The 24374-nt window shown below is 43.6% G+C and overlaps 1 protein-coding gene across 1 annotated transcript in view; it reads right to left on the reverse strand.

Moving 5' to 3' along the window:
- LOC128301566 (la-related protein Larp4B) overlaps nucleotides 1-24374 on the reverse strand; it is a 38958-nt gene that overhangs the window by 1572 nt on the left and 13012 nt on the right. The window contains exons 3-8 of the mRNA XM_053038121.1: nucleotides 23850-23853; nucleotides 5948-6623; nucleotides 4796-5045; nucleotides 4593-4733; nucleotides 4166-4501; nucleotides 320-3995 (exon numbers count right to left, since the gene is read on the reverse strand). Coding sequence (XP_052894081.1) covers nucleotides 320-3995; nucleotides 4166-4501; nucleotides 4593-4733; nucleotides 4796-5045; nucleotides 5948-6623; nucleotides 23850-23853 — 5083 coding nt within the window. The remainder of the gene's footprint in view (nucleotides 1-319; nucleotides 3996-4165; nucleotides 4502-4592; nucleotides 4734-4795; nucleotides 5046-5947; nucleotides 6624-23849; nucleotides 23854-24374) is intronic.

A 24374-nucleotide genomic window follows, 5' to 3' on the forward strand; every position in this document is an offset into this window, starting at 1 on the left:
AGGACAAACGTGTATTAATATTATGATTAATATTAATATTATGATAATATTATGATTATGATTATGATTATGATATTATGAAATATTTTAAAACTGTCCTTCTAACGCTTCGTGTTAGTTAACAAACAACAAAACATTCGCAAAACTCACAATCCATAGCATAAAGTATGCATTAAAAATGGACTTATTATAGCTTTATTTCATTCTATTCCGTATTGCTAATGATGAATCCACCTACTAATTATTCTATTCTAGTTTATTGTCAAACATAATTTGCATCGTTATCCCCACAGAAAAGAAACCTCAACCCATGACTTACCTCGTTGTTCTCGAAAGCCATCCCCGTGATGGTGGTGCGCTGTCGTGCCCGTACCCGAGCCCCTGGACCCTGAATCTTTCCGCTTGCTTCCAACTCCGATAAATCCTCCGGAGTTGTTGCTCGTTGAACCTGCTGCACCACTCGTGGTACCGTGTGTAACGGTAGCACCAGTGGTAGATGATGCCGCCGCCGCCGCCGTCGTACCCGTTCCGGACGACGAACCATTGCTTTCTGCGACCGACAAAGAACTGCCGACCGTTCCACTACTGCTGCTGTTCTCTTTCTCCGCTCCACCCGATACTGTTGCGGTGGGAGTGCTGTTGGTGCTGCCCATTGCAGAGACAGTCGCCTTATCGCTACCATGACTATGGGACGAAAGAGCCACAGCGTGCTGCTGCTGATCCTTATCCTTGCTTTGTTCGGCCAAATGCTGCGCTACCTGTGCATAGCTTAGCCGTACCTGAGGAGTGGCGACAGTGGTCGTACTGGCGCTGCTGCTCATAGCACTATCGTGCGGAACTAACGGCGGGTGGTTTTGCAGTGAAAATGTCGGCGGTGGTGGAGGTGGTACCGTATTGTTGGACGATTTACCAGCAGCGTTGGGTGTCTGCTGATGCTGAACGGTGTTGGTGGCAGCAGATGATGTCGATGATTTTTTCGACGAAGCCGTCGTTGCGGACGGCGCAACGGAGGTCAAGGAGGCCGACGAGGATTTGGTAATGAAATCAGTCGATGTCATCGTGGCCGCGTTGGCCGTTGTCGGCGGTGCAGAGACAGTCACTGGTTCTCCCTTTACTACCGAGGCGGAGGACGATCCGCTAGTGGCGTCTAACGTAGCAGTGGAAGTGGCCCGGGTCGTCGTTGACGCGGTGCTAGCGGGTGCCATTTGCAACAACGATACGTCAGTCTTTGTAGATTTATCAGCTGTAGTAGCAGCGGCGACGGTGTTTGCAGCTGTCGGAACAGAAGTATTGGCGGCAACCGAAGTGGTCGTAGCGGAGGAGGACGAAGAGGAAGCAGTTTGACTGCCACCGTTCGTTGAGACATTCGTGCTGCCCTTTATCACAGGTAGATGATTATTCTGATGCTGATTATTAGCGTTTCCAGACGCACCAGAAGCGCCATTCGTTGGACCGGATTCGTTTGATTTCGCCTCCACCGCACTATTTTTATTAACCAGGCTAAGCTCGTTGCTACTACTGCTACTGTTGGCGGAAACGACCGGCACGGTGGCAGTTCCGGCCACGATTGCCGCTGCCGTTGCGGTACCTCCTGGCGCCCGGACGCCCTTCGCCGTACCTTTAACAACATCCGCTAACCGATGATTTTCACCCCAAGCCGATACGACTGGCGGTGGTGGTGGTGCGCCGGCAACTGATGGCACTCCACCACTGGAAACCACGGAACTCGCACCGGTTGCGGCAATGTTCGATGAGTGTCCTCCTTCCGATTGTCCATCAACCCGATGTGCAGCGGTAGATGAGGAACTGGCACTGGAACTTCCACCGGAAGTATTACTTGTGATAGCACCACCGCCCGAATGGTGATGTGCCGTTTGGCTGTGAGTTGAAGAGGAACCATTTCCTCCTCCACCTCCTCCTCCCTTGGAGCCTGAGCGTCCTACACCAGCAGTGGTATTGTTTCCGGCAGTACCACCGCCACCAATAGACGTCCCCGTAGAGGTGATGCTTCTTCCTTCGTGGCCCGGAAGAGGTGGAAATGCCGCTGGTTCGAGATCGAACTGAACACTGGTACTGCTGTGGGAAGCGTTAGAGGTGTTTATGTTGCTGGAACTGGTGGCCGCACTGCTACCACTGTTGGCATTGCTACCACCAACGTTCGACGAACCTCCTCCACCACCACCCACGGTTTGTTGATGATGCTGATGTTGCTGCTGCTGCTGCTGCTGGTAATGGTTCGGATGGTGCGAAGCAGCGGCCTGCGATTGTTGCTGCGTGTGCACTGGATGAGCAGATTGCTGCAACACATGGTGTTGCTGTTGCTGGTGATGCTGGGACTGCGATTGTCCCACACCCTGCTGATTATGATGGCCGTGGTTGCTGTTGCTGTTGTGCTGCGCTTGATGATTGCTCGCACCAGCGGACGATGCATGGTGCGATTGCAACTGCTGCGATTGTTGATGATGGCTAAGGTGAGGTTGTTGATTTAATTGATGTTGGTGGTACTGTGGATGCTGCTGTTGCTGCTGCTGATGATGCATCATATCCTGCAATTGCTGCTTATTGTGACCTCCTCCGGCGCCAGCACCATGCTGTTGTTGAAAGGAAGAGCTGGAATCAACCAGTCCGCCGGATGGCGTTGCGGACGTTCCTGCCGCGTTCCGATTTTGATGGTGCGTTGTGTTATGCGCTTGCGAGTGGTATCCACCACCACTGGCACCACCACCGTGATGGTCCGGGACCATCATACCACCGGCATATCCATTATTATCACTGCCGCGTCCAGCACCCCCGCGGCCCTGGTATTTACCACCCCCACCACTTCCTCCCCCACCGGTGGAAGGCGTCAATTGGTTGAGACTAGTTGTATGCATGATAACCTTATTGCTACTGGTATTATTCACATTGGCAGCACCATTGTTGCTGCTACCGTTATTATTGTTACTGCTACTACTGCTATAGGCCGTAGTGTGGCGCATGTTGCTCCCGCCACCAGTACCGTACATGCCGGTAACGCTTGCAACACCACTGTTGCCACCTTCCATTGGCGTAATCATCTCGTCCTTCCTTCGGCGGGGATTCCGGCGCGGTTGATTCGACACCCATGATTGCTGTTGATGTTGCTGCTGGGAACTCTCGATTGACATTATGGTAGCATTCGTTGCGTTGGTGTTGGAATTTTTGCGACCTCCACCGCCTCCACCAGCAGTGCCACCGCTGGCGCTACCACTGGCAGCATAGGTTGGCAACACCAGTACCGTGTTGGCACCGACGGATGCACCGTCCTCGTCGTACAAATGCGCTCGCTGCATATCCCGCACGAGTAGCTCCATCCCTCCATCGGACTGTGGTGGTTGTTGCTGTTGGCCACTGTAAAGTTGTTGCTGCTGTTGATGTTGCAGCGGTGCAGCAACGTAGTGCGGGTACTGGGGTACGAATACCGTATTGCCACCGATGGCCGGTATTGCCGTCATGGTCGTCCCGGTTGTCGTTCCGACCGTCGCAGGTTTTCCGCCGAGCAGTCCAGCACTTTTCCCAGCACCCGCAGATGCTTGATAGGTAGTGGCTACCTGGGACTGCACACCGCCGGAAGTGGAAACACCCGCACTACCTGCGCTTTGCGTCTGATAGCTCGACTGCTGCCGATGCATACCGCCGGTTGAACCGGTGACACTATTGTTCGTTGTAACCGATTGACCCTCATTGTTGGCAAGGCTTCCGTGCTGTTGCTGCTGTGATTGGCGTTTGTTGCGAGGATTTTGACGGTGGCCACCGCCACTACCACCACCACCTGGCACACCACCGTACCTGCCGTTCTGCTGTTTACCGCCACCGGCCGCACCACCCCCACCACCCGCAGTTGTGCTTCCACCGGTTGAGTACACCGTCACCGGCTGCATTCCATTAGTCATGTACGGGCTCATTTCGAAATAATTGCCCGTGGCGGGCTGCCACGATGGCATAAATCCGCTATACAATGGCGGTTGCTGGAATGGCTGAAATATGGAAAAGACATTTGATTAAATATTGCTACTTTCCACCTTCACCAAAGCCGTTCCAGCCGTTCGATGTAATTTTACAGTTTTATATTAGTTTTGTTACTTCCTAATAAGTGCACTGTCAAACGGCATAGGAAAACGTCAGGCGGTATAAAAAGCCCACTTACAAACATATGAACCGCCGGGTTGTAACCCGGCTGCAGCGGAGCATTGTGCTGCAGTATGTATCCCTGGGTGCCGGAGTACGCTAATGCATTAACTGCCGCAGATCCTACCGGATCGTAGGTTGCGGTAGACACACCGGCTACCGCTGCTGCTGCGGCCGCTGCAGCCGCCGCCGAAGCTGCGGTCGGCGGAATGACGGTTACTGCCGAAACTGGTGCACCCGGTGGCGGTGTCGTCCTGAAACCATTCATTCCGTTTTTCATTGGTACACCACCAACCGGGGTGATCGGTAACCGGTTCATTGGTTTGGCCTTTATTCGCGCCATAATTTGCTTGCCCTAAAAGTAAACATGAAAACATGAAATGTTATGATTTCAAAACAAAAACATTTGATCCTAAAAATTAAAAAAAAATGTGTCAAACACCAACCTGGAATTCCTTAACATCTTCGCGCAAGTACCGGTACGCACGCTGAGCGTCTTCGTCCGATTCGAACGTAACGTACCAAGAGTTGTTGTGGGCAAATTCACAAGAAATAAAGCGTGGACAATTTTCGCCTTGGAAAATGTTCTGAAATGTACGCAAAAACCGAACAGTTAGCTGGCATTCTGTATATGCACACCTACCCTTACCTTAACCTCCTCGACCGGCGTGTTGTCCGATATTTCGCGCAATATCACGATACACCGTTTATGGTTCGGGCGCACCTTTAAACCTTCATCGTCCACCTGTACGTTCGGCGATGCCCGCAGCACCTCCGTTATCAGTTTGATGTCCTTGGTAAGCTTCTTCACTTGATTGAAGTTCGCAATGGTCCAGATTGGCACGTACTGATCGTTGTCCATTTGTGTCAGGAGATATGTGTCGTTCGCAAGATTTTCTCTGTAATGATAACGGGTGTGAAGGGGTTTATACCTCTCGATTGGAAATTTGGTTTATTCGGAGCCTCTTCGGAACCCACACGAAAACCGGCTCATTGCTTAGGGCTCCCTATTTACTCATTCACAGCGATACGAAGGGCACATCAATAAGATTGATAGTTGGCACATTTAAATCATCACATCGTGTACTAAAGGCAGACGATGGTTCATTGTCCGCAAAGTTAGTGCTGCGACAATCACTTTGTTAAAACCTGATAGTGTCTAGAGCTTCTTTGAGGTGCGTCGATTGTTATCGTTCAAAGTAGTTGTAGCGTGGCTATTTCTAAATATGTTGCTTTCCCGTTTTATGTTAGAAGATTGCGTCTAATGTTTTTTTCTAGCCTAATATTTAGTATCACAGTGCGATGTCGTGTTACAGAGCAGTGTTTGGCCATCTGACTTGGAGACTTAATATCATATCTAGACATATTTCTTTAACATTTTTCGATACATTTGATCCAACGATCGTTACGCAGACATCGCACAACAGAAACAAACTTTACGATAGGATTAACAAACAGAGTGTTTGTACATAAAGCATCGATAAATGTGTTATTCATTATACGCACATTCTTCTTCCTCTTCTATCAACACAATAGTGAAATCAAAAAGATAGGAAAAGCTTCAAGTAGCTAGTGTAGCACAGAGTATAGCTTAGGAGTCAGCGTCCACATACAACAAGAACATGAGAGAACCTAGGTCAACTCAATGTAAAATTCTTTGATGGAGTGTTAACCATTTGGCAGTAGTAGAGATCATATCACAATCGCACTTCGAGAATAAGCGTTGCTCCCCTTTCCTTTAAAGAATTCCGCCGACAGTAGTAAGACATACACCTCATTTTGTCCTTCAGATCCAACTTACCGCGAAAAATAGTAATCAAGCTGGGTTTGCAACAGGTTCTTCAGCTGATCTAAAGGCATCTCTAAAGGATTGTTGTTATCACTGGAACTGCTGTTCGGAGCCGGCGGTGGCACCATCCCGCCGTCCCACATCACTTTACCGACGTCGGTGGCGTTGCTACCGGCGGTGGTGGCGACTATCGCACTACCACCGTCAACCATCACTGATTGCGTACTGTTACTGGCGCCATTATTGTTGCTGCTCGACGGATGGCTACTGACGAGGGCGGGAGTGCTATAACTATTATTACTAGGGTTTGCCGAGGCTGCTACTGCTGCAGCATTGGTAACGGGCGTCGTAGCATTGCCAACGGTCGGTGTGGTTCCTTCGGCGTAGTATTCAGGTGTGGCGGCGGCCGAAGGTGTCTCATTCGCGGCAACACCCACCGAGGTGGTGGTGGTGGTTCCGGTTCCGTTCAGGGTGCTGTAATCCACCGTCGCTGGTGGTGTTTGTTGCTGCTGCTGCTGGGAAACGATCGTCATACTGGACATTCCGCTCGTTATGATTGTGCTTGCTGCTGTCGGTGTGGTGGCTGTAGCGACGACCGCTCCCACACCGGGAGCCGAATAGATCGCTGTCGAAACGTTTGCGGACAGTTTGCCTGTTGTGTTGTCACCACCATTCATCAGCACGAAGCCTGTTGGTTGAGAGAGAGAGAGGAAAAGATAAAGACAAAACGGAAAATCTATTAAAATCGGCACTTTTAATTGAACTGAAGCTGCTTCCGAACTAGTCAATATCGATCGCGTCTTGCATGATGTAAAGATAAATCCAATAGCCACCCATTTCTTTATCTCTTTTTTTAGATTCCATCAGTAGCACCGTAATTGAGTTTACTTCCGTTGCCTAACCAATCAATTTTGTTCGATTCTGAATCGTGAAATGAAGAATATCTTTCTATCGCTTCAACTGCACTCTGTGGCTCATTTCGAAAACATAACCTTAGGTAACTTGAATGTATGATGGTGTAAGATCTGTTCTGATGTGTATGCTACGACAACTGAGAACTTAGTACGTATAACTTCAAAGCTGGCTGCCAGAAAAGTTTGGTGCACTAACGTCTTAAGTGGGAAAACTCCAAAGGTAACAAACAGAAACATTTCTTTGGCAATCGAAAGTTGCCTCTGTTGTCCATATCGAAATCAATCGATAGCGAAGAATATTTGCCACTTATTATTGGCACAACATTTCTATTTACCATCGAATGATAGAGCATTTTTATAGTATGCAACTTCACATGACCGTAGTGCATAAGTAGTACCTGTCGAAATTTGATTTATTTTGTTACCAACTGTGTCAGGTACCTCTTGCCATGCAGCAAAAAAGCGAGTTTCTCAAATTGTTCCATCCATAGACAAGAAATAATCACATTTAAGATAAAAGTCGATCGAAACAGCATGGCGGACGGCTCTGTAGTGGAACATATTTTGATAATTTTACGCAATATCGTAAATGAAATAAGCTGACCAGAAGATTTCGGAACCAACAACACAGCGTTCGTCTCATAGTTTTAGCAGAACGGAAACTAATCTTCTGCTTTTCGAACATCTGTGATACGAACATCGTCGTTAAAAGCAAAAACGAAGAAGGTGCGCACGGAAAGAACTTCATAAATAATTCATTAGAGTACTTCCTATGTGGAACGGCAAGTGGAAAACGGAATGCTTTACTGTATGGTTGTGTTCGTATAGTTTTCGGCTAAATTGGATGGCACTCTGCCACATTTCGGGCGGTCTCCGATGATGGAACAACTAATAGTAACGAGAGCCAATAAGGAATTATAAGACATATTTTACCAGTTGTAGAATAGCCCGTACAGTATTTTTGGTTTATATTCATGTAAATTGCTTGAGAAGAAGGTTTTTCAATCAAATACGGTGAAATATAGCTCAAAACTATATATTTATATTTTTAGTATACGGAACACTGCACCGAGAATCGGAATTATTTTGAACCTAAAAAGCCCAGTTCCTTTACCATCACTCCTGGAGGTCATCCGCAAGTTGGGGAGGAGTTTGCGCAAAACTGAAACCTTTGCTACCTCCAACTGCTTACCAAGCGGCGGCCCAACATTCCCCAGCGGTGCGCTCGTCCAAGATCTAATTCCGAGTAAGACAGCATCAGCGCCTGTGGCACAACACGTAGCCCTCCCCCCCTTCTCCGTGGGGGACGACGCCATCATCAAACTCGAATGATCCAAATCTGCTTTTTCCGTCCCATCCATGCCTGTGGGAGCCGTCAGTTTTGCGAGAGACCAACACACGGGACACATGGGACTCAAAGAGTACCGGATTGTTTTATTTTTTTAAGTTTTGCCTGCTGTGGATACACACCCCGCCAGTGTTCCCTCCCTTCCCCCCGTGACCGACTGGCTTCGAAGTTGAACGCAATCGGTCAAGTCTCAGTTCGGTTGCTTCTGCCATCTGTCATCACAGCACAAGGCGTGTAGCAAGATGGAGGTGTCGTGCGACTATCTTCACAAGTCGCCCCACGTCCATTGCAGGATGTGAAGGGAGACTGAACCTCTCCCCACTTTCCTCCCCCATTCCCCTGCTATCCACAAGCAACGAGACAGTCAAGTGAACCGAAATAGCTAGACGCGCACAGTTGGCGGTGTGCTCGGGTGACGGTTGGACACTATAATACCCTCTGTACACGGCATGGACACATGGAAGCAACGACACGCAAGGCAAGGTATGTGCGACAGAGAGTTCGTAGGTTATTTTCGTTCGCCAATCGGTCGAAGCGTTCGCGCATGCCAGCCCAATGGAAGAAGGAAGGACCTTTTTGGGGGTGCGCGGGGGGTCTGGCACACTGCACACCATCACGCACTGGTGTGAGTGGACAACAACAGACACGCAAGCGCTCGCTGGGTGCGCGCGCGCGTTCGCGATTGAGAATGACCGGCGGCACAAGTAGCCGATGACATAACCTAACTATAGACACAGACGGTCGGTGCAGGCGATGGGCCCAGCCAGGGGTGTGCGCTATGACGTATAGAGCGGCAGACACGTCGGGATCATACCGACAAGTTTTTGTCCGTAATCAGTGAGAGGTGAACGAAAGTTCAATCCACCGGAGGTTCTCGCTCTAGATGCAATAACCACCACGCTTGGATGCAGCTGAGTGTGGTGCCGTTCTTGGTGGGATGAAAAGATCATGCGATCTCAGGGCAGTGACAAACCTTGGAGATGTGATAATCAACTTGGCCATTTGCATTGACGTGAGCGAAGAATTATAATCCGGTCACCACAGTACAGTCGGTAAAGTGTGACTCAACAGGGCCAAGATCGATCTGGGTTCAAATCTAGACGTTGACTGATCAACTGATCAACTGCAGATCGACATGTTTATAACAGCACGGACACTCAATGAACTCTACCCAGATTTGTGAATGAATTTCACACTGCATTGATGCAACAAAGTATATTTACCTTAGCTCAGTTCTGTTTTTACTAACTGTCTAACTTCCCCAATCGAAACCTCTCCTGATGTTGTTACATGCAAGGTACACTTTGCTCCAATGTCAAACATTGCAACTTTGTTTCGTCGAAAAATCCATGGGAAAATACATCTCCGAAGTCCAGTAAGTGAACAGGGTGGAAAAAAAACTGCAACATATTTCCGAATAAGCCGATAATGATGAAAACAACATAACTGTGCTCCACTTTCAAACACACACACACACCCGTGATGCTCTCTAGCAGACGACAAGGGGGGCAAGGGGAATGTGGATGGCGGTGATTTTGGATTGGCCATTGGCCTTTACCTAAGCCACCCCATATTGCCGGAGGTTGTTCCGCTTTTCCACACCACCACCACAACCACAACAACAACGGCGGTCATCATTTTAACGGTAGTCTCGAGATTCTTCGCTTTTTACACTTCGGTTCGATACATGGGAGGTACACACCTTTCGAACCAGCTTTTTAACGCAACGCAAGACCCTCACTCCCGATTGTTGGGGTACACAGGTGGTGGTCGGAAATCGGAGGAAAAACAACCGGTGCTAATGAGACAGGTCTTTCTAATCACTGGGGGGGAAGGTAGGGAAGAGGGCGCACGCAATGCCACTTGGATGGTTCTTCGTATTGGCTTCTTTCTTACCAACCAACCGTAAAGCTTTATTAGCCATGCGTCAAAATTTCAATCAATTTAGACGATGTCAATGCCACCCGGGCCTCTACCGATCGCTAATCAATCGATCGCTAATTTACAATAAGATCAACGTTATGGTTGAGAAGTGCGTACGGGACTGGCGTGACGTATAACGGATAATGTATCCTGTCGCGTCTAAAAAAAGAGATTAATACTATCACGAACTTTCCCCAAGGAACTTGTCTAGCGTGGCTCATATATGGAGCATAGTGCATTATATAATTGTTTGGCTGGCTCTTCCAATTTGTTGGCCTGTCAATCGCATTTTAAAAAAAAGACACACAGCTTATTATTCTTTCAGCACATTATATCCCTAATCGCGGTACACAGACGTGTGTTTAGAGCATCATTTACAAATCAAATCAGATATCTTCCATCTCTTAAGACCATCCATTTACTTCAACCTTCACAGGATTAAAATAACCCATCGGTCTTTCTCTGGTGGCTTAACAACACGGCCGAAAAGCAGAAGAAAGGCCAATCCAAATTTAGCATGGTTTGTTTTTTTTTTTCATACAACAAATATGCTGCCTTTTCTAATCACAAATGTCCACATATGGAACAACAACAAAAAAACAGACAAATACCGGAGAGACCTCCAAGAGTGTGATGCCGACTCTACTGCCGACCTCTACTATTTCATCATTAAATCCATTTTCGGGGTGAAACATAACAGGTTTATTCGCATGTGGCCTTCTTTCCTCGTCTCTTTCTCACTCCCTTTCTATCTCCTCCTACCTTGCTGGATCGAACCAGCTCATAATTCAGGTCATTGATGGAAAAATTGGCAACATCAGTAAAAACTCTCCTCGCAACTATTGCACACAGGAGGATGGGGTGGAAAAAATGAAGAGCTAACCGAAAAAGACAACTAACATCCACTGCCTAACAATATTGCTTTTGGCATTTAAATATGAAAGATCACCTACCTATCGGTGGATCATTTAAACGACAAAAAAAAAGGTTCCATCAATACTGGTGTTGCTGTTACCCGGCAGATGATTTACAAAAATAAAAACATGTGCCCGTAAACGGAGCTGTTTCGATGTGACATTATGCGACAACCGTAAGACAATAGAAATCGCACACTGCGAAATGAACTCAACCCTCGACGAACTGTACCGACTCCACCGTGTGGTTAAGTAGATGTTTTGTCGACGAATCTTGAAGGTGTTTGTCAGCCAACCTTTAGACTTTGCAGAAACAGAACACAAAACATGCACAACCTTTCAAACCGCCACAGTATCTCGTAAAAATCAGGTTTTTAATTGACTTAGGTATGGTGCATTAATGTTGTGCTGTGCTGCAGAAAAAAACTACATCCCAGCAACAAAAACCTGTTCCGCAAAGATTTAACATAATTCAACGAAAGGTTACCAAAAATCTTACTCCAACAGCAGAAAATTCTACTCAAATTCTTCCACTGTGCTCCCCCACCACAAAAACCAAATCTCGCACTCCAACGCATCGCATCGCTGAAGACCATCTTCTTTTGTATTCGCATTGCATTGCTTAGCGACTTGCATAAAATGAGCGATCGCGATCAGCGTCGGAAGATTTTATCGCCCGCCACACAGATTTACGTCTGTTACGCCTGTTGCGATGTTTCGTGTGAATTCGATCCGAATCCATAGAACCATTAACCGTGTTCAAACCCATTCTTCTTCTACTGCACACACGCAGTTGTCATTCGCAGCTGGAGGTTGCTTGCGTGATACGGACAATAGTAAGCAACACCAGAGTAGCACCAGAGAGGAAATTGGATTCGATTGTAGAAACACAAGAGTAGAAAAATGTTCGCAATAAAACACAGAAAATTATTTCCAACTTGGGCAATGAAGTATTGAACTTCAAAAATAGTAATTTCTGTTGATGTTTCTTTCTACTAATAAAATAATAAATTGTAGAAGTTTAAAAAAATAAAATAATAATAAAATAGATGTATATACGTGTAAACGCGCATTGATCGACGACCACAATTTTGACAGCTGTCATTTAAAAAGACAGTGTACGAGTAAAACCGTCAAATCAAAGTGACCTCGTATTTAATTGATTTTAAAAAATATTAATATTTTAAAGAGGCTTTTTTTAGACGAAATGGTACAGTATATCCTACAATATATCACGAACTAATCTCAACGATATCCTAGCTAGGAATTATGAAGATGCTTAAAACGCAGGCTGTACAAAAGGTCACATTCTTCCCAGCATAACCCGTTCGAAAAAAAGAAGCTCCACTAAACAAGCGCCAAAAGTGAAAGGTATAACCCTTTTACAACAATAGCTAGAGCATCATCAAACCACATTCAAAACGTACCGTTGAAAACAATATAGGGATCTATTGCAGCTTAAGTTAAAACCAAACTTAAAACTAACATCCATTTTTTGACAATTCGAAAAAATTGATAAAGGACACGAATTGATACGTAAAATAGTAAAGCATATAAATAATCTTCTAATAACAAAGGGGTTTTCAACTCGTTTTTACAAAATTGACATCTGCTGCCGTAATGGCAGAAGACGAAATAGGTGTAGCGTTAGATAACATCGCAGAAGTATGACATTTAACAATATGTTACAAATCCATATTGCCATTGTTCATTACGATATCGCAAAGCTCAGCTACGCTAAAATTGTTATACTAGTGCGTATAAACGCGTGAAAAATAATTGACCTTGATTATATGAAATTTTATCACCATTGCAATCGCCATTTTGTCGATCCAATGGTCGCAATTCACGTTTGGATTTTATAGTAATAAAAAAAAATTAGCTCTAAAGTGAAATCTTCATCAAATACCGATACTTAGATCGACACTTATTCTGCTTGTGATGTGTCTTATGTGTCGAACATAACACTGGGACGCTAAGCCGTTTTCTTTAGAAACACAATGAAAGTCAACTAAATTACATACGTTCATCATGCTACACATAAGATAAACTATTGACAAGTTGCCAAAAATTGTTGCGTATCGCTGTCAAAAATGACGTATTACGAATGCACCCAACATAAAATACACACACATTCATATCACGCGTCATTCTGCGGTGCCGGTATGTAACCCTTTGTCACAAGACATTAAAAACGGGTAGAGTCAAAGCCCTGCCAGCCCTCGACGTGATGTCGCCGGTGTTGGTGCTTTACCACCGGTTGAGGGGCCAGCAGATGATAGCGAGTGAGTGGGAGAACATCATCCGACGTACATTCCTTCGAAAACAAAACAACAAAAAAAAACCAACAACATCTTGTCAGCGATATCCAACTCGCCTTCCTTTCCTCGCCTGATGGTTGAGTAGCACCACTTACGCAGTACGATACTATCAGCGCGCAAGAAGGACACAAATAATGGGCGGGGAGGAATCGGTGCTCCCGCACCCAGAGATTCCTGCTGTCAAATAATTACACCGACTCCATCCCACCGCCATCCCCTGCCGCGATTGATCGCTTTCCTTCCTGCTCGGATTTCTGTTTCTGACATGAGAAGAACGATTGGCACCTGATCAGATATCACCCAACCGTCTTGATGCGCTTCGACTGCCGGCAGTGTGCGCGGTGGTGTGCCTTCAATACTGCTGACACAATCCCAGCTGGGTAAGGATGGCCCGCGCCGAAAAGATACACGTACACACGCACAAGCACGAGATCAAACGAGGTGATGCGAAAGAATTTTTGGCACCAGCTTTTCTCACCCACTTTCTGCGCGCATAACAACAGTACCTGAGCAGAACTGTACAGGAACGTCAACAAGAGTATCGAGGAACTTTCCATTAGGTCGCGCCGGTGTGTTGATCGGGTGACAAACGGATCCCAAATTCGTAATCGGGAGATACCTCTTGGGTGCTGGTAGTAGCTGGTTTTACTCACACACCAAAATATGCATGCAATTTATCATTGCTAGCATACAAGGTGTGCCACAGTTTTGGCAGAAGTCGAACACCTCTAGGTCAACGGGAAATGATCTGCGACAGGTTATTAGTTGCATGTGTCACTTTTGAAATTTACCACTCGGTATTTGTTGTGTCTTGATGCACAAATGACATTAGCCACTCGACATGACCAATCTTTTAGGCTATTAAGTTGGATCATTGTTACATAATCGAATGATATGTTTTCTCAGCGAGCTTAGCTTAGCTGTTAGCTTTACTAACCGAAGGAGATACATAATTTACACAGCTAAGTAAAGTCAAGATAGGAGCGGCCCGGTGACATGATGGTAGCGGAGCCGGTCTTCACACGAACGGACCGGACCAAAATCCCATCCGGACCAATCCTCCGTAGCAAGGACTGACTATCCGGCTACGTGGTAAAATAAGTCGATACGGCCAGGCCGTTCTAGCAAAAAAAAAAGTAAAGTCAAGAATAACCCAGAGGAACTATTTCATAATATTAATACTAACTCCCCGCAAGACATCGCTTCAAGCATAATTAAGAACGACAGTAGCCTTCTTTAATTCTAATACAGTGGAGTGTCGATTATCCTTATCCGTGCTCATCGGGACTCGACGGTTTCCGGATAATAGGAACATATCCTATTTACGATTAAATTAGCAAATAATGTGTCATAGGTAGGTCTATTTTTGTATATAATATTTATATATTTAAATATATATATATAAATATTATATTGTTACTTATGTATATTTTATTGTTTCAAAACAAATTATAGTTGTTTTCTTTAAGAAGTTGAGCTCATTTGATCATATACAATTGGGTCTTTAAATTTTTACGTTAACGGTGTTGCCCGGAATATGACAAATTTCCTTTGGAACTGTCTTTTCCGAACAGCACGGATAATCAGACACCCGGATAAATGGCACCCGGATAATCGACGCTCCACTTTATTCTTCAATATTGAAGTTTCATTTTAACTATCTCTTTATTAATGGCCAGTGGTCTTCAACCTATGGTCCTTGCAAGAGTAAAAGTGGTTGGTCGTTGAACCAATCGCTATCACTTTCAACGTCATGCCATGCAAACTTGTTCGGGGGATTAAATTTACCGAAATACGTATTATTCTAATGAGAAAATAATCGTTAGCTAATTTCACACTTTAATCAATCTTTTGTCATTTTTATATGCAGTCCCTGCTCATAGCCTGCACATATTGCATATGTTGAACTAAAATGGGCCGCACTAATAAAGAGGTTGGGAAGCACTGTATTAGAATTTTCAAAAATTAAAGTATTCTGTTATATTTTAACTGTTTTCATTTGCATTTTTACACAAGCTTCAATATAAAAATACAAGACCAGTGTATATAAAAGTTAGTATAAAAATATTCTTGATTCAAACTTACATTTGTACGATCGGACAATAAATATCGTTGTGTTATTGTTATTAACATAAAATCCAATGGCCCCAAAACGGGAAGGGTGGATACAACATTTTTTGTAAAAAAAAGCAAGCCACAGGTTCTGTTGTGCTGTAAAAACACCCAGCCATTGTTTAACTACTGGAGAGTGCTTCCCGGTGTGTCCTGATGCTTCTTAGACCATCGTGAACCATCTCGATACATGATCATAAAGCCGCAGCAAAGCATGGGTGGTGGTGCTAAATACAAACTCAAACTCAACGCCAAGTTAAGACACCCATTAGCAAGAAGACAAGGGAGAATAGGATTGAACAATATGTAAATACGGTACACGTTCGAAAGACAAACATTTCGGTTCACAATTGCTGTACGTCGCAGAGAGCAGAACATGGGTTTAATGTTCTTTTTTTTTGTTTTATTTTTGCCCGTTCTTAAACTTTACCAACATTCATTCGGGGCACAAAAAGTGTAAACAAATCGGAGATTTTAACGACACAATTGCTAACAATCTAACCACATTGAAACAAGAAAGAAAATTAAGTTAAAATGCAATCAAGACCACGAGAGATCCACTTGAGCAAGATTGTGGGGGTGTGTGCCACATATATTACAACACAGCACTACCTTGAAAGCAACACACCCTCTTCTTGCGATAATGCACACCGCACACGCAGGGAACCGCCTTGTAGAACACAGGGCGTCCATAACAAAGCAAATCGATTGCCATCAAATGTCGATTGATTTTCTATCAAAAACAACTGCCACGGTGCGCAGCGACACGCATCCCTTTCCTCCCGCCCTGCAAAACCCTTCGGACCCTGAAACGGCCCCGAGAGTGTGTTAAATTTCCCGTTTCCTTTCCTGGCTGTTACCCCCCTCCTGAACGAAGGGAGTTTTTGCGAGCCCAAACGCAACCACACGTCCCCTCCCTATCGAGAACACGAAGGAGCCTTCCTCGCCTCGGTCACACAGTCACATTCTAAACTACATTCCAAGTTGGAATTTCCAATTCAACCACACACATACACCGAACCCCACTAAAGCGATCACCGATGGGGTTTTATTATTAGAAAATGTATTTAATATTCATTTTCGCTGTTAACGCTCTATGGATATGCGCTTGGTCAGCTAGGGTTGTGGTGTGGGAGGCTGCTATTACTGATACTGCACCGCTCCTTCCTAACGAATTGAGTCACATTCGACAAGACAACTTTACATGGTGATTGTTGTACTTGATTACAAAAACTAAAAAACAAAACAAAAAACTAGAACACTTTTACTTTTCCACCGGCTACTGGTGAGGCGCGGAAGACCACAAATGCACCCAAGTTTTCACGGTTCATAATGGAGGGGGGGGGGGGGGGGGGTCACCCGGAATGGAAGGTGCACATTGGTTACTCGCTAATCAATCTCAATCAAATATAAAACGATGCACAGCACACGCAATACCCAGAGGCTCCCATTCGCTTTCGGTGCTGCACACGTTTAGTGAGCTGTGAGCCTGCAGATCGATATCGATCTGTAACTGGAAGTGGATAACAAGTGGTGACTAGACTGCCACCCCAACTGTCTTACACTGTGCCGCAGTACCGTCAATAAGGCACTAGCAATCATTAAAATTCGAGGCGATTATTATTATTCCCTTTTTTTGTGATTAACTTCCTTGCAGTGGGGGGAGGTTGTGTGGCACTGTGTTTTTTTTAATCTTGTGCACGGCCACTTCAAATCAATCAACCATAAACCAACCCCGTGGTGGTGGAATGGATTCTACCAGACCAACCGTACACGACGCTACGATATTACCCTTTCTATTTCACACAACCAAGGGGAATTGCTCAACCGTGAAATGTCACGAATTATTACACCAAACAATATTCGATTATTAATAATACCTGTGGTTAAAGGTCTAAAATACGGTGTTTATGGAGTTCCGGTGCCAAGTCTAATGAAAGAATTGTTTTAAAATATTATATTTTTTCCAAATAGATTTGTAACGCTTTGTGGATTTAAACAACGCTCCAATATGTATGGGATAGAGGAGCAAAATGATCCCGTAACAATTATCCATTACTCAAAGCAAAAAAAAAATATTATTATTTATTATTTATTTCATCGGACATGCACGTGTGTTAATGAATACTTAGTTGGTAATGTGACAAAGAGATAACGGACCTAACAAGACGAGTTGGACATTGATGGACAGAAACGGAAACGTTCGCGAAATGCCGGTTGCGAAATACCAAATTCATACATATTGCAATTATCATTAAAAACTGTACACATTACATTAACGGGATCTGTTTGACCGAAATTGGTTCTATACCGCGTAGTTTTGATTATTTCCCGTTGTCTAAGACTCCTGGACAAATCAATTCCAATAGCATTTAATATAATTTTGTCAATTGTTTGATAAACAGTTCTTCCGAGATATCATAAATTTTGATTCGCTTTTAATTATAATACCCACAGTTGTTAATATATACAAATGAAACATGATAAAACTTGTAAAAGGCTATGCAAGTGCCTGGTGGTGTGAACAGAAGAATTGCTCCTTCATTGGAGCAGATAAAAACGATGTTAGGAACTATTTTACAACTGCCGTGTATTTGCAACACATGTACACAAAGTTACATTGCATTTACCGAATATATTTCTAAATCAGATGGACTCACGTCGTTTCGAGTTAAGATGGAAGATTTGAGAGTGATCAAAACTAAATGTAATGCATAAACACAATGCAGAAATAAATCCTTTGCTTTGTTTTATATTTTGACAGCTGCATTCAACCTGTTGACGTATGCAATTTTATATAAAAACGTTGATTGAATTTTTTTCGTGCAAGAAGCAGCTAAAAAATACATCCTTGCTTACAAACTCCTTTAATGTTAGTTAACAATTTTAGTAAAACATTTTAAAAATATTTCACAAGTGTGTACCACATCACGCCCCACGGTCCCCTATCGAAATCTGCACACTAAAAACCCCATTCTGTATTTTCAAAATTCTCATAAAATCGCCCAGAATGAAGGAAACCCTCGTACCACTCTCGATACCCGTGACCAAAAACTGTCGAAGCACAAAAAAACACATCCATAAAAAGGCCACTAAGAACCTTTTCTCGCTAGACGAAGAAAACGTATCTCGCGCACGTAACGAAAATATACGAAAACCATAAAACCGAACGCTGTCCAATATATGTATATGGTGCTATATATATGGTCAAGCAGTAAGAAGGAGAGCTCAACGTTCGAAGCGAGGACTTCCCTCTTATGTGGGGGGGCTAGTGGAGCCTCCAGAGCCAGAGAAGGCAGGCAACAACAAAAAAAAACTAACGTAAAAATCGTTCTTTAGCTATATGCGCCTTGCAAGAAGACTCTACACGTCAATCAGCGCGGCATGAGCACGCAAAAATTGCAACAACAAGAAAAAATGCTTCAAAAATATACGATTCGTCGTTATGCGGGGAGCAAGTGTTTGTGTGGAAAGTGGCTACGTGGAAGAAGACGACGAGCTTTACGGTCAAATTTTACAACCCCTTTCTCACACACATACGCGAACAATCGAACATCTCGAACGCAGTTGTGCACATTAGAGCGTTGTACGTCCAAAACGCTTCAGGTGACTAGGGAAATCCCACCGATCGAAAACGAATACAGAGCGCGGCAGTGCAGGTATTCAAAAGTTGCACAAAACTGCAACTCAAAGCCAGTTAAAAAATGACACCCTGGAACAAGTTATTTTGGTGTAGCGAACATAAGAGTTGAATCTCGAAAGAAATCGTTACACAAATCTACGCTATGATGAACTTTTGATTGTCTGAGTACTAAAAAATAAATGCATTATGCACACCCCCCCTTAAGATCGATCGTGACCCAATTGCTTGCATGCTGGGGATGATCGAGGTTAGTGCTTTTTTATTATCGTCACAAAAACCAAACCAAACCCCCCCTTCGGTGGGATAATAACCACTCTCATGTGATGCACCAGTGGTCTCTTAAACCGAAATAAAAACCACACAACAGTAAAGAGTAGAGTTGCACGACAGTTGCATGCTGATAAGCAACTGAAATCAACGCTTGATATGATAATGCCGGAAATGGTCCCATGGAACGGAAGAGTGCATCCAGCGACACTTTACTGGACTTTTTACGCTCTCAAGCTCTGAAGTGCTGCACGCTTCAAACGTATTATCGATTTGAATGCAAAAAAAGGCATTAGAAATGTGACTCAATCACCAAATAGTGCCGTCCCACGTGTGCTTGCTTACTTACAATAAGCATGAAAAAAGGGAGGCGGCCACCCACAGCGGAGAAACGCATCACAGCCATTATCTCCATCATCAGAAACAACCACAGCAAACAAAAATCATCTCTTCGCGGATTGATGACACATACTGCATCAGCAGCAACAGGATGCGGTGCACTAGTGCTGACAGTTGACGAATGCACCAGCAATTACTTATTTAGCAGGTGAGTCATAAGCACAACAACGCAAGCGGCGAACCTAGCATTGGGAACGCTCTAAGAGGTACAATCTGTCGGAAAGAAGAATTTAATTTTGTTTGTGGCCGCCCCTGCACACCCAGAAGATGAAAAATAATGGATAGTTTTGAGGTGTTTAACTGTTGGAAACGGAGTTCGTACATTTAAAAGTTTACGTACTCAACAGTAGACCAAACATAGCACCAAAAAAGCACAAATTATTGTTTAACATTGTGTCATAAATAATATAATAATACAATATTTTTACTGATAAACGTCGTTTCGTGAAATCAATCGAAATTTAAAGATTTAAAAATATTCTAACTAACTAACTAACATAAAAGATACTAACATCTAGCACAAACAATCCTCGAGAATCGTTAGATTCGCAAATCTCGAAATTCCGTCTATATCAAATCCGGATTCAGAATCGATCATTCTTGAACGTTATAGAATCCACTCGGACTATTTGATCGTAATATGTATTAATATTCCGAACTCCTGATAATATTTTGCAATCATTAAAAAATCAATTTCTGATGGGCAAAGCATTAAAGATGCACAAAAATTGATCTAAAAATATCAGATCTCGAAGAATGAATGTAGAATAAATGATGTAACAACATAAACACTTAAACAAAAACAACTCGTCATAAAATGGAAGAATTTTCACGTCCAAAAAACGAACACCATGAATTGCTTACAATCATATTACACGATTCAAACACAAATATTAATAAACCCTTGAGTTTTGTAATACTTTCAAAGCGTAATCTCGTAAGAAACATTTTTTAGCGATAGTTTATCATCCAGCAAAACTGTAGCGTTATTTCTTATCGTCAACAATGTGCGGTTTGCCTGCTACCGGTCACATATCACACAGCGAAACTCCTTCACACCACACAGAGGCACACTCGACCTCTGGCGAAACATTCATTCATTGTCGACAGATAATCGAGCACAAAACAGAAACCAGACCTACCACCCGGGAAAAGCGGGATGGTGATGCCGGGAATGCGTCGCAAAAACTCACCCTAAATCCATCAAGATATGGAACCCCCACAGCTTATCAGTGTGCGAGTGTAAGAATGAACAAGCAACGGGCAGATATACGGTTGTGTGCTGATAGTACAGTACGTCATAGGCACAAGGGTTCTGCCATACTTATGTGTGTTATGCGTGACGAGGTTTTGGTACGCATTTTTTTTTGGAATATGTGAAAAGCTTTTTCTGTTGAGACAATTTTTAATTATTATTTAATTCCTGCAACGTGTTTGTTTCGCACGAGAAGGCCACTTTCATAACACGGGCACAATCGACAACTTCGGTACCATGTGCGTTTTGAACATAACGTCACCAACAACAACAACCATCCCAGGGTCGTTGGAGATAAGATCGAAAGTGTGAAAAGCTAACGTACGCACACACATACGCACCCGAAACCCGTCCCTCCAGATAGCCGCCATGGAAATTATCAGTTTTTCTTTCTGGTGGTGGGTGTGAAGGAGAATCCCTGATGGAAACTTTTGATAGCTGACTTTCCACAACCATCCTTATCTTTTGACAGATGGAAATGACGTTTAAGGCGTTTACACGAGATTCACGATAAGGATTCTAAAGAGACGAAGTTTTGTTCTGTTTCACAATTACAATTATATAGCAAAAAAAACTAACAGTTTCTTGCGATCAGTGGTGCGACAAACGGCTGATATGACAATTCTATCTACGGAACTTCGATTTATCAATTTGTTGTTTGATGAAACTCTTCTTTTAACTTTTAATATTCTGCACATTGAAATACTTCCCACACAATTATGTAATAAATTGCATTTAAAAAAAAACCACATAAGACCTTTTTCTGAACTCCGTTTGTATATGACAGTGCGCCGATAAACAGCTTAGGAAGAATGAATAACTTAACTTACCCATTTAAAATGTTGAGATGAGCTAACTGAGCTAATTTTAAATATGGAAAGATTTAATGAACCTTCTTCCTAGTAATTGTCAACGAACTTATTAACTACGTGTTGGATTGCCTATCTAAAACTATTGAGAACAAATTATCGTTTAAAATGCATGCTAAATCGCCAATTAACGTTTCATCTTTCCGTCAAAGACCGGAACAGAACAGACATGTATTTATAGAGATTCTAGCGGGATTTGTCATCGAACGACGCGAGGGAGGTGTGCTTTAACGTGATTACCAAAAGCACCCAGAAAAAATGTTTCTGTTCAACGAAAAATCATTACGCACAAGAAGAAAAAATTAAAGAATAAAAACTATTGCCGTTGCATGTATTCGATTCGTATTGAATTCGATTCAGATTTATGAATCTGGACGAATCTTTCAATCATGAGTTATCTAAGATTAATTACTTCCAAGAAGTTCATGTACCACTGTCCCCCTTGAGGATTCTTTAACCTTTTGGGAGTCAATGTCTGATTTGGATGACTCGTCACTGAAGATTCATATGAATGACTCTTCTTAAAAGATTCATTAACCACACCACTAGTTGCATTGGGGTCACTGGAGTGGGCAAGCGTGTTGGATAATTTTTTTTACAAACATGTTAACTAATAACCGATTAATGGCAGAATTCGCTCATTGCCTAAGGAAAAGGATTCTTCTTTTTTCGTAGTTATTCAGGACTATTTCCGCTAATCCGGTCCGGTGTAATCCTTATGCTAGAATGTGAATTCGCCCACAGCTGAACCAAAACTGAACCACCGAAATTCACTTAGAACCGCTATGAACGGTCGAATAACTTAGACAAGCACGATACATTTGGAAGGGTTGGAATTCCTCTCTGGCTTGATTGATTAGGGTTTACATGTTTATCGTGTCATAATTGTGAGATAACTCGAGAGATTATAGGTAGGTCGAAAGTACTGTATTTTAAGGAATTGATGAAAATAGAAGGTTAAAAGTTCAAGAAATCAACGTTTCCTTCAAAAAAGGAGTTTTTTTTTTCAACTTTCCATTATTATGAAGCTGCAAGCATATAGATATGATTGTACCGTACTGTGAAATTGCTTTTAAAAGGTGAAGAATGTGAACTATACGACAAGTTACCAATAACATCAGTATAGCTATGTCAGGTCGCTGAGACGGATGCAGCAAAAAGTCTCGATAAGCTGATAATAAACCAACCAACCTGTGTCAAAGTTACGGTGTGTCAGATTTGTTTTACATCAAGGATCGGCATATATTTCACGAAAGGAACAAGATAGACTCAACAAACGAAGTTTTCGACACATGAAATAGGTGATAATAGGATGGCCATCCTTAAGCCTCATCACGTGGTGTCGATGATCGTTTCATTAGGTGTCGATTTTGGCGTTAAACAACTCATAAACACGACTGCCTTCAATACCGTGGTAGCAACTTTGTTCGGCTTTCATACCAACCAAGCATAAATTAGTTGAAAAAAGACGACCGATGAAATGTGTTTTTGAAAAAATGTAGACAAATATGACACATTTAATGTAGATGTATGTGGATTCCCAGCTATACATACTTGGTGTCGTGATGCGATCGTGTGTTCTTTGAGAGATCTTTCAACATTTTCTATAAGGCCGGATAAAAGCTTTAGCCCGCCACACTTTGCAGACCGCGGCTTTAGGTTGTTGTTGTTGTCAAATATTAGAGAGGCTTTGGACCTCCTTGGTCTCTATCGCCTCTGGCGGCTTTAGGTGACTCTAGCTGCTTTTCTTTTGGATTGTCAGAGAAGAGAATCTTCATAGAGAACCCACATCCGTCGGAGGTGACTCTAGCTTCTAAGTGTACATTTACACGTTGATTTTCTTGGTTCTTAATGATACTTTCTTTAAAAAAAAAACCCACTCCCACTCGTATCACACAACTATCAATAGAATGGCGGATGGAAATCCGGTCGATCCCTCTCGACCACACCCTCCTTCTCCGCTCTTACCAGTTTCCATATTTCTTTGTTGAGGAGCAATTTGCTTCGGTTTGTTGGCCACCCCGCGCGCCAAGGATGTGGTGGCGTTGACAACCGGCGAGTTTACGGTCGCCGTCAAAGGCGCCGCCGTCGCTCCGTGGTGTTCGTCGTTATTGTGCGTTAGTGCTCTATGCTTCCGCCGAGATGGGGATGCCGGGACGATCGGTTTTGCTTTTGTTTTTGTTTAACGCACAGGGATTACGCAGTGTTAAATCCTTGTGTCACTGTGTGTGTGTGTATAATTACCGGATTTATTAACTGTCGCTGGTAGTACTGTTCCACTGTGCGCAAAAAAAAAACAACCCGAACAAGACAAAACAACACAACTGTTTGTCTGTTGTTTTTTCTTCTCGATACGGCACACTTGACTGATGAAAACGGTGTGTCAAACGGCTGGATCGCCTTACCGTACACAAGGGGAGGTTTTATTCCTTCTTTTCGCGTGCACTTGTTCGACAGTGTTCGAACTATCCTTT

This window comes from Anopheles moucheti, chromosome 3 (assembly GCF_943734755.1).
Source record: "Anopheles moucheti chromosome 3, idAnoMoucSN_F20_07, whole genome shotgun sequence".
NCBI lineage: Eukaryota > Metazoa > Arthropoda > Insecta > Diptera > Culicidae > Anopheles > Anopheles moucheti.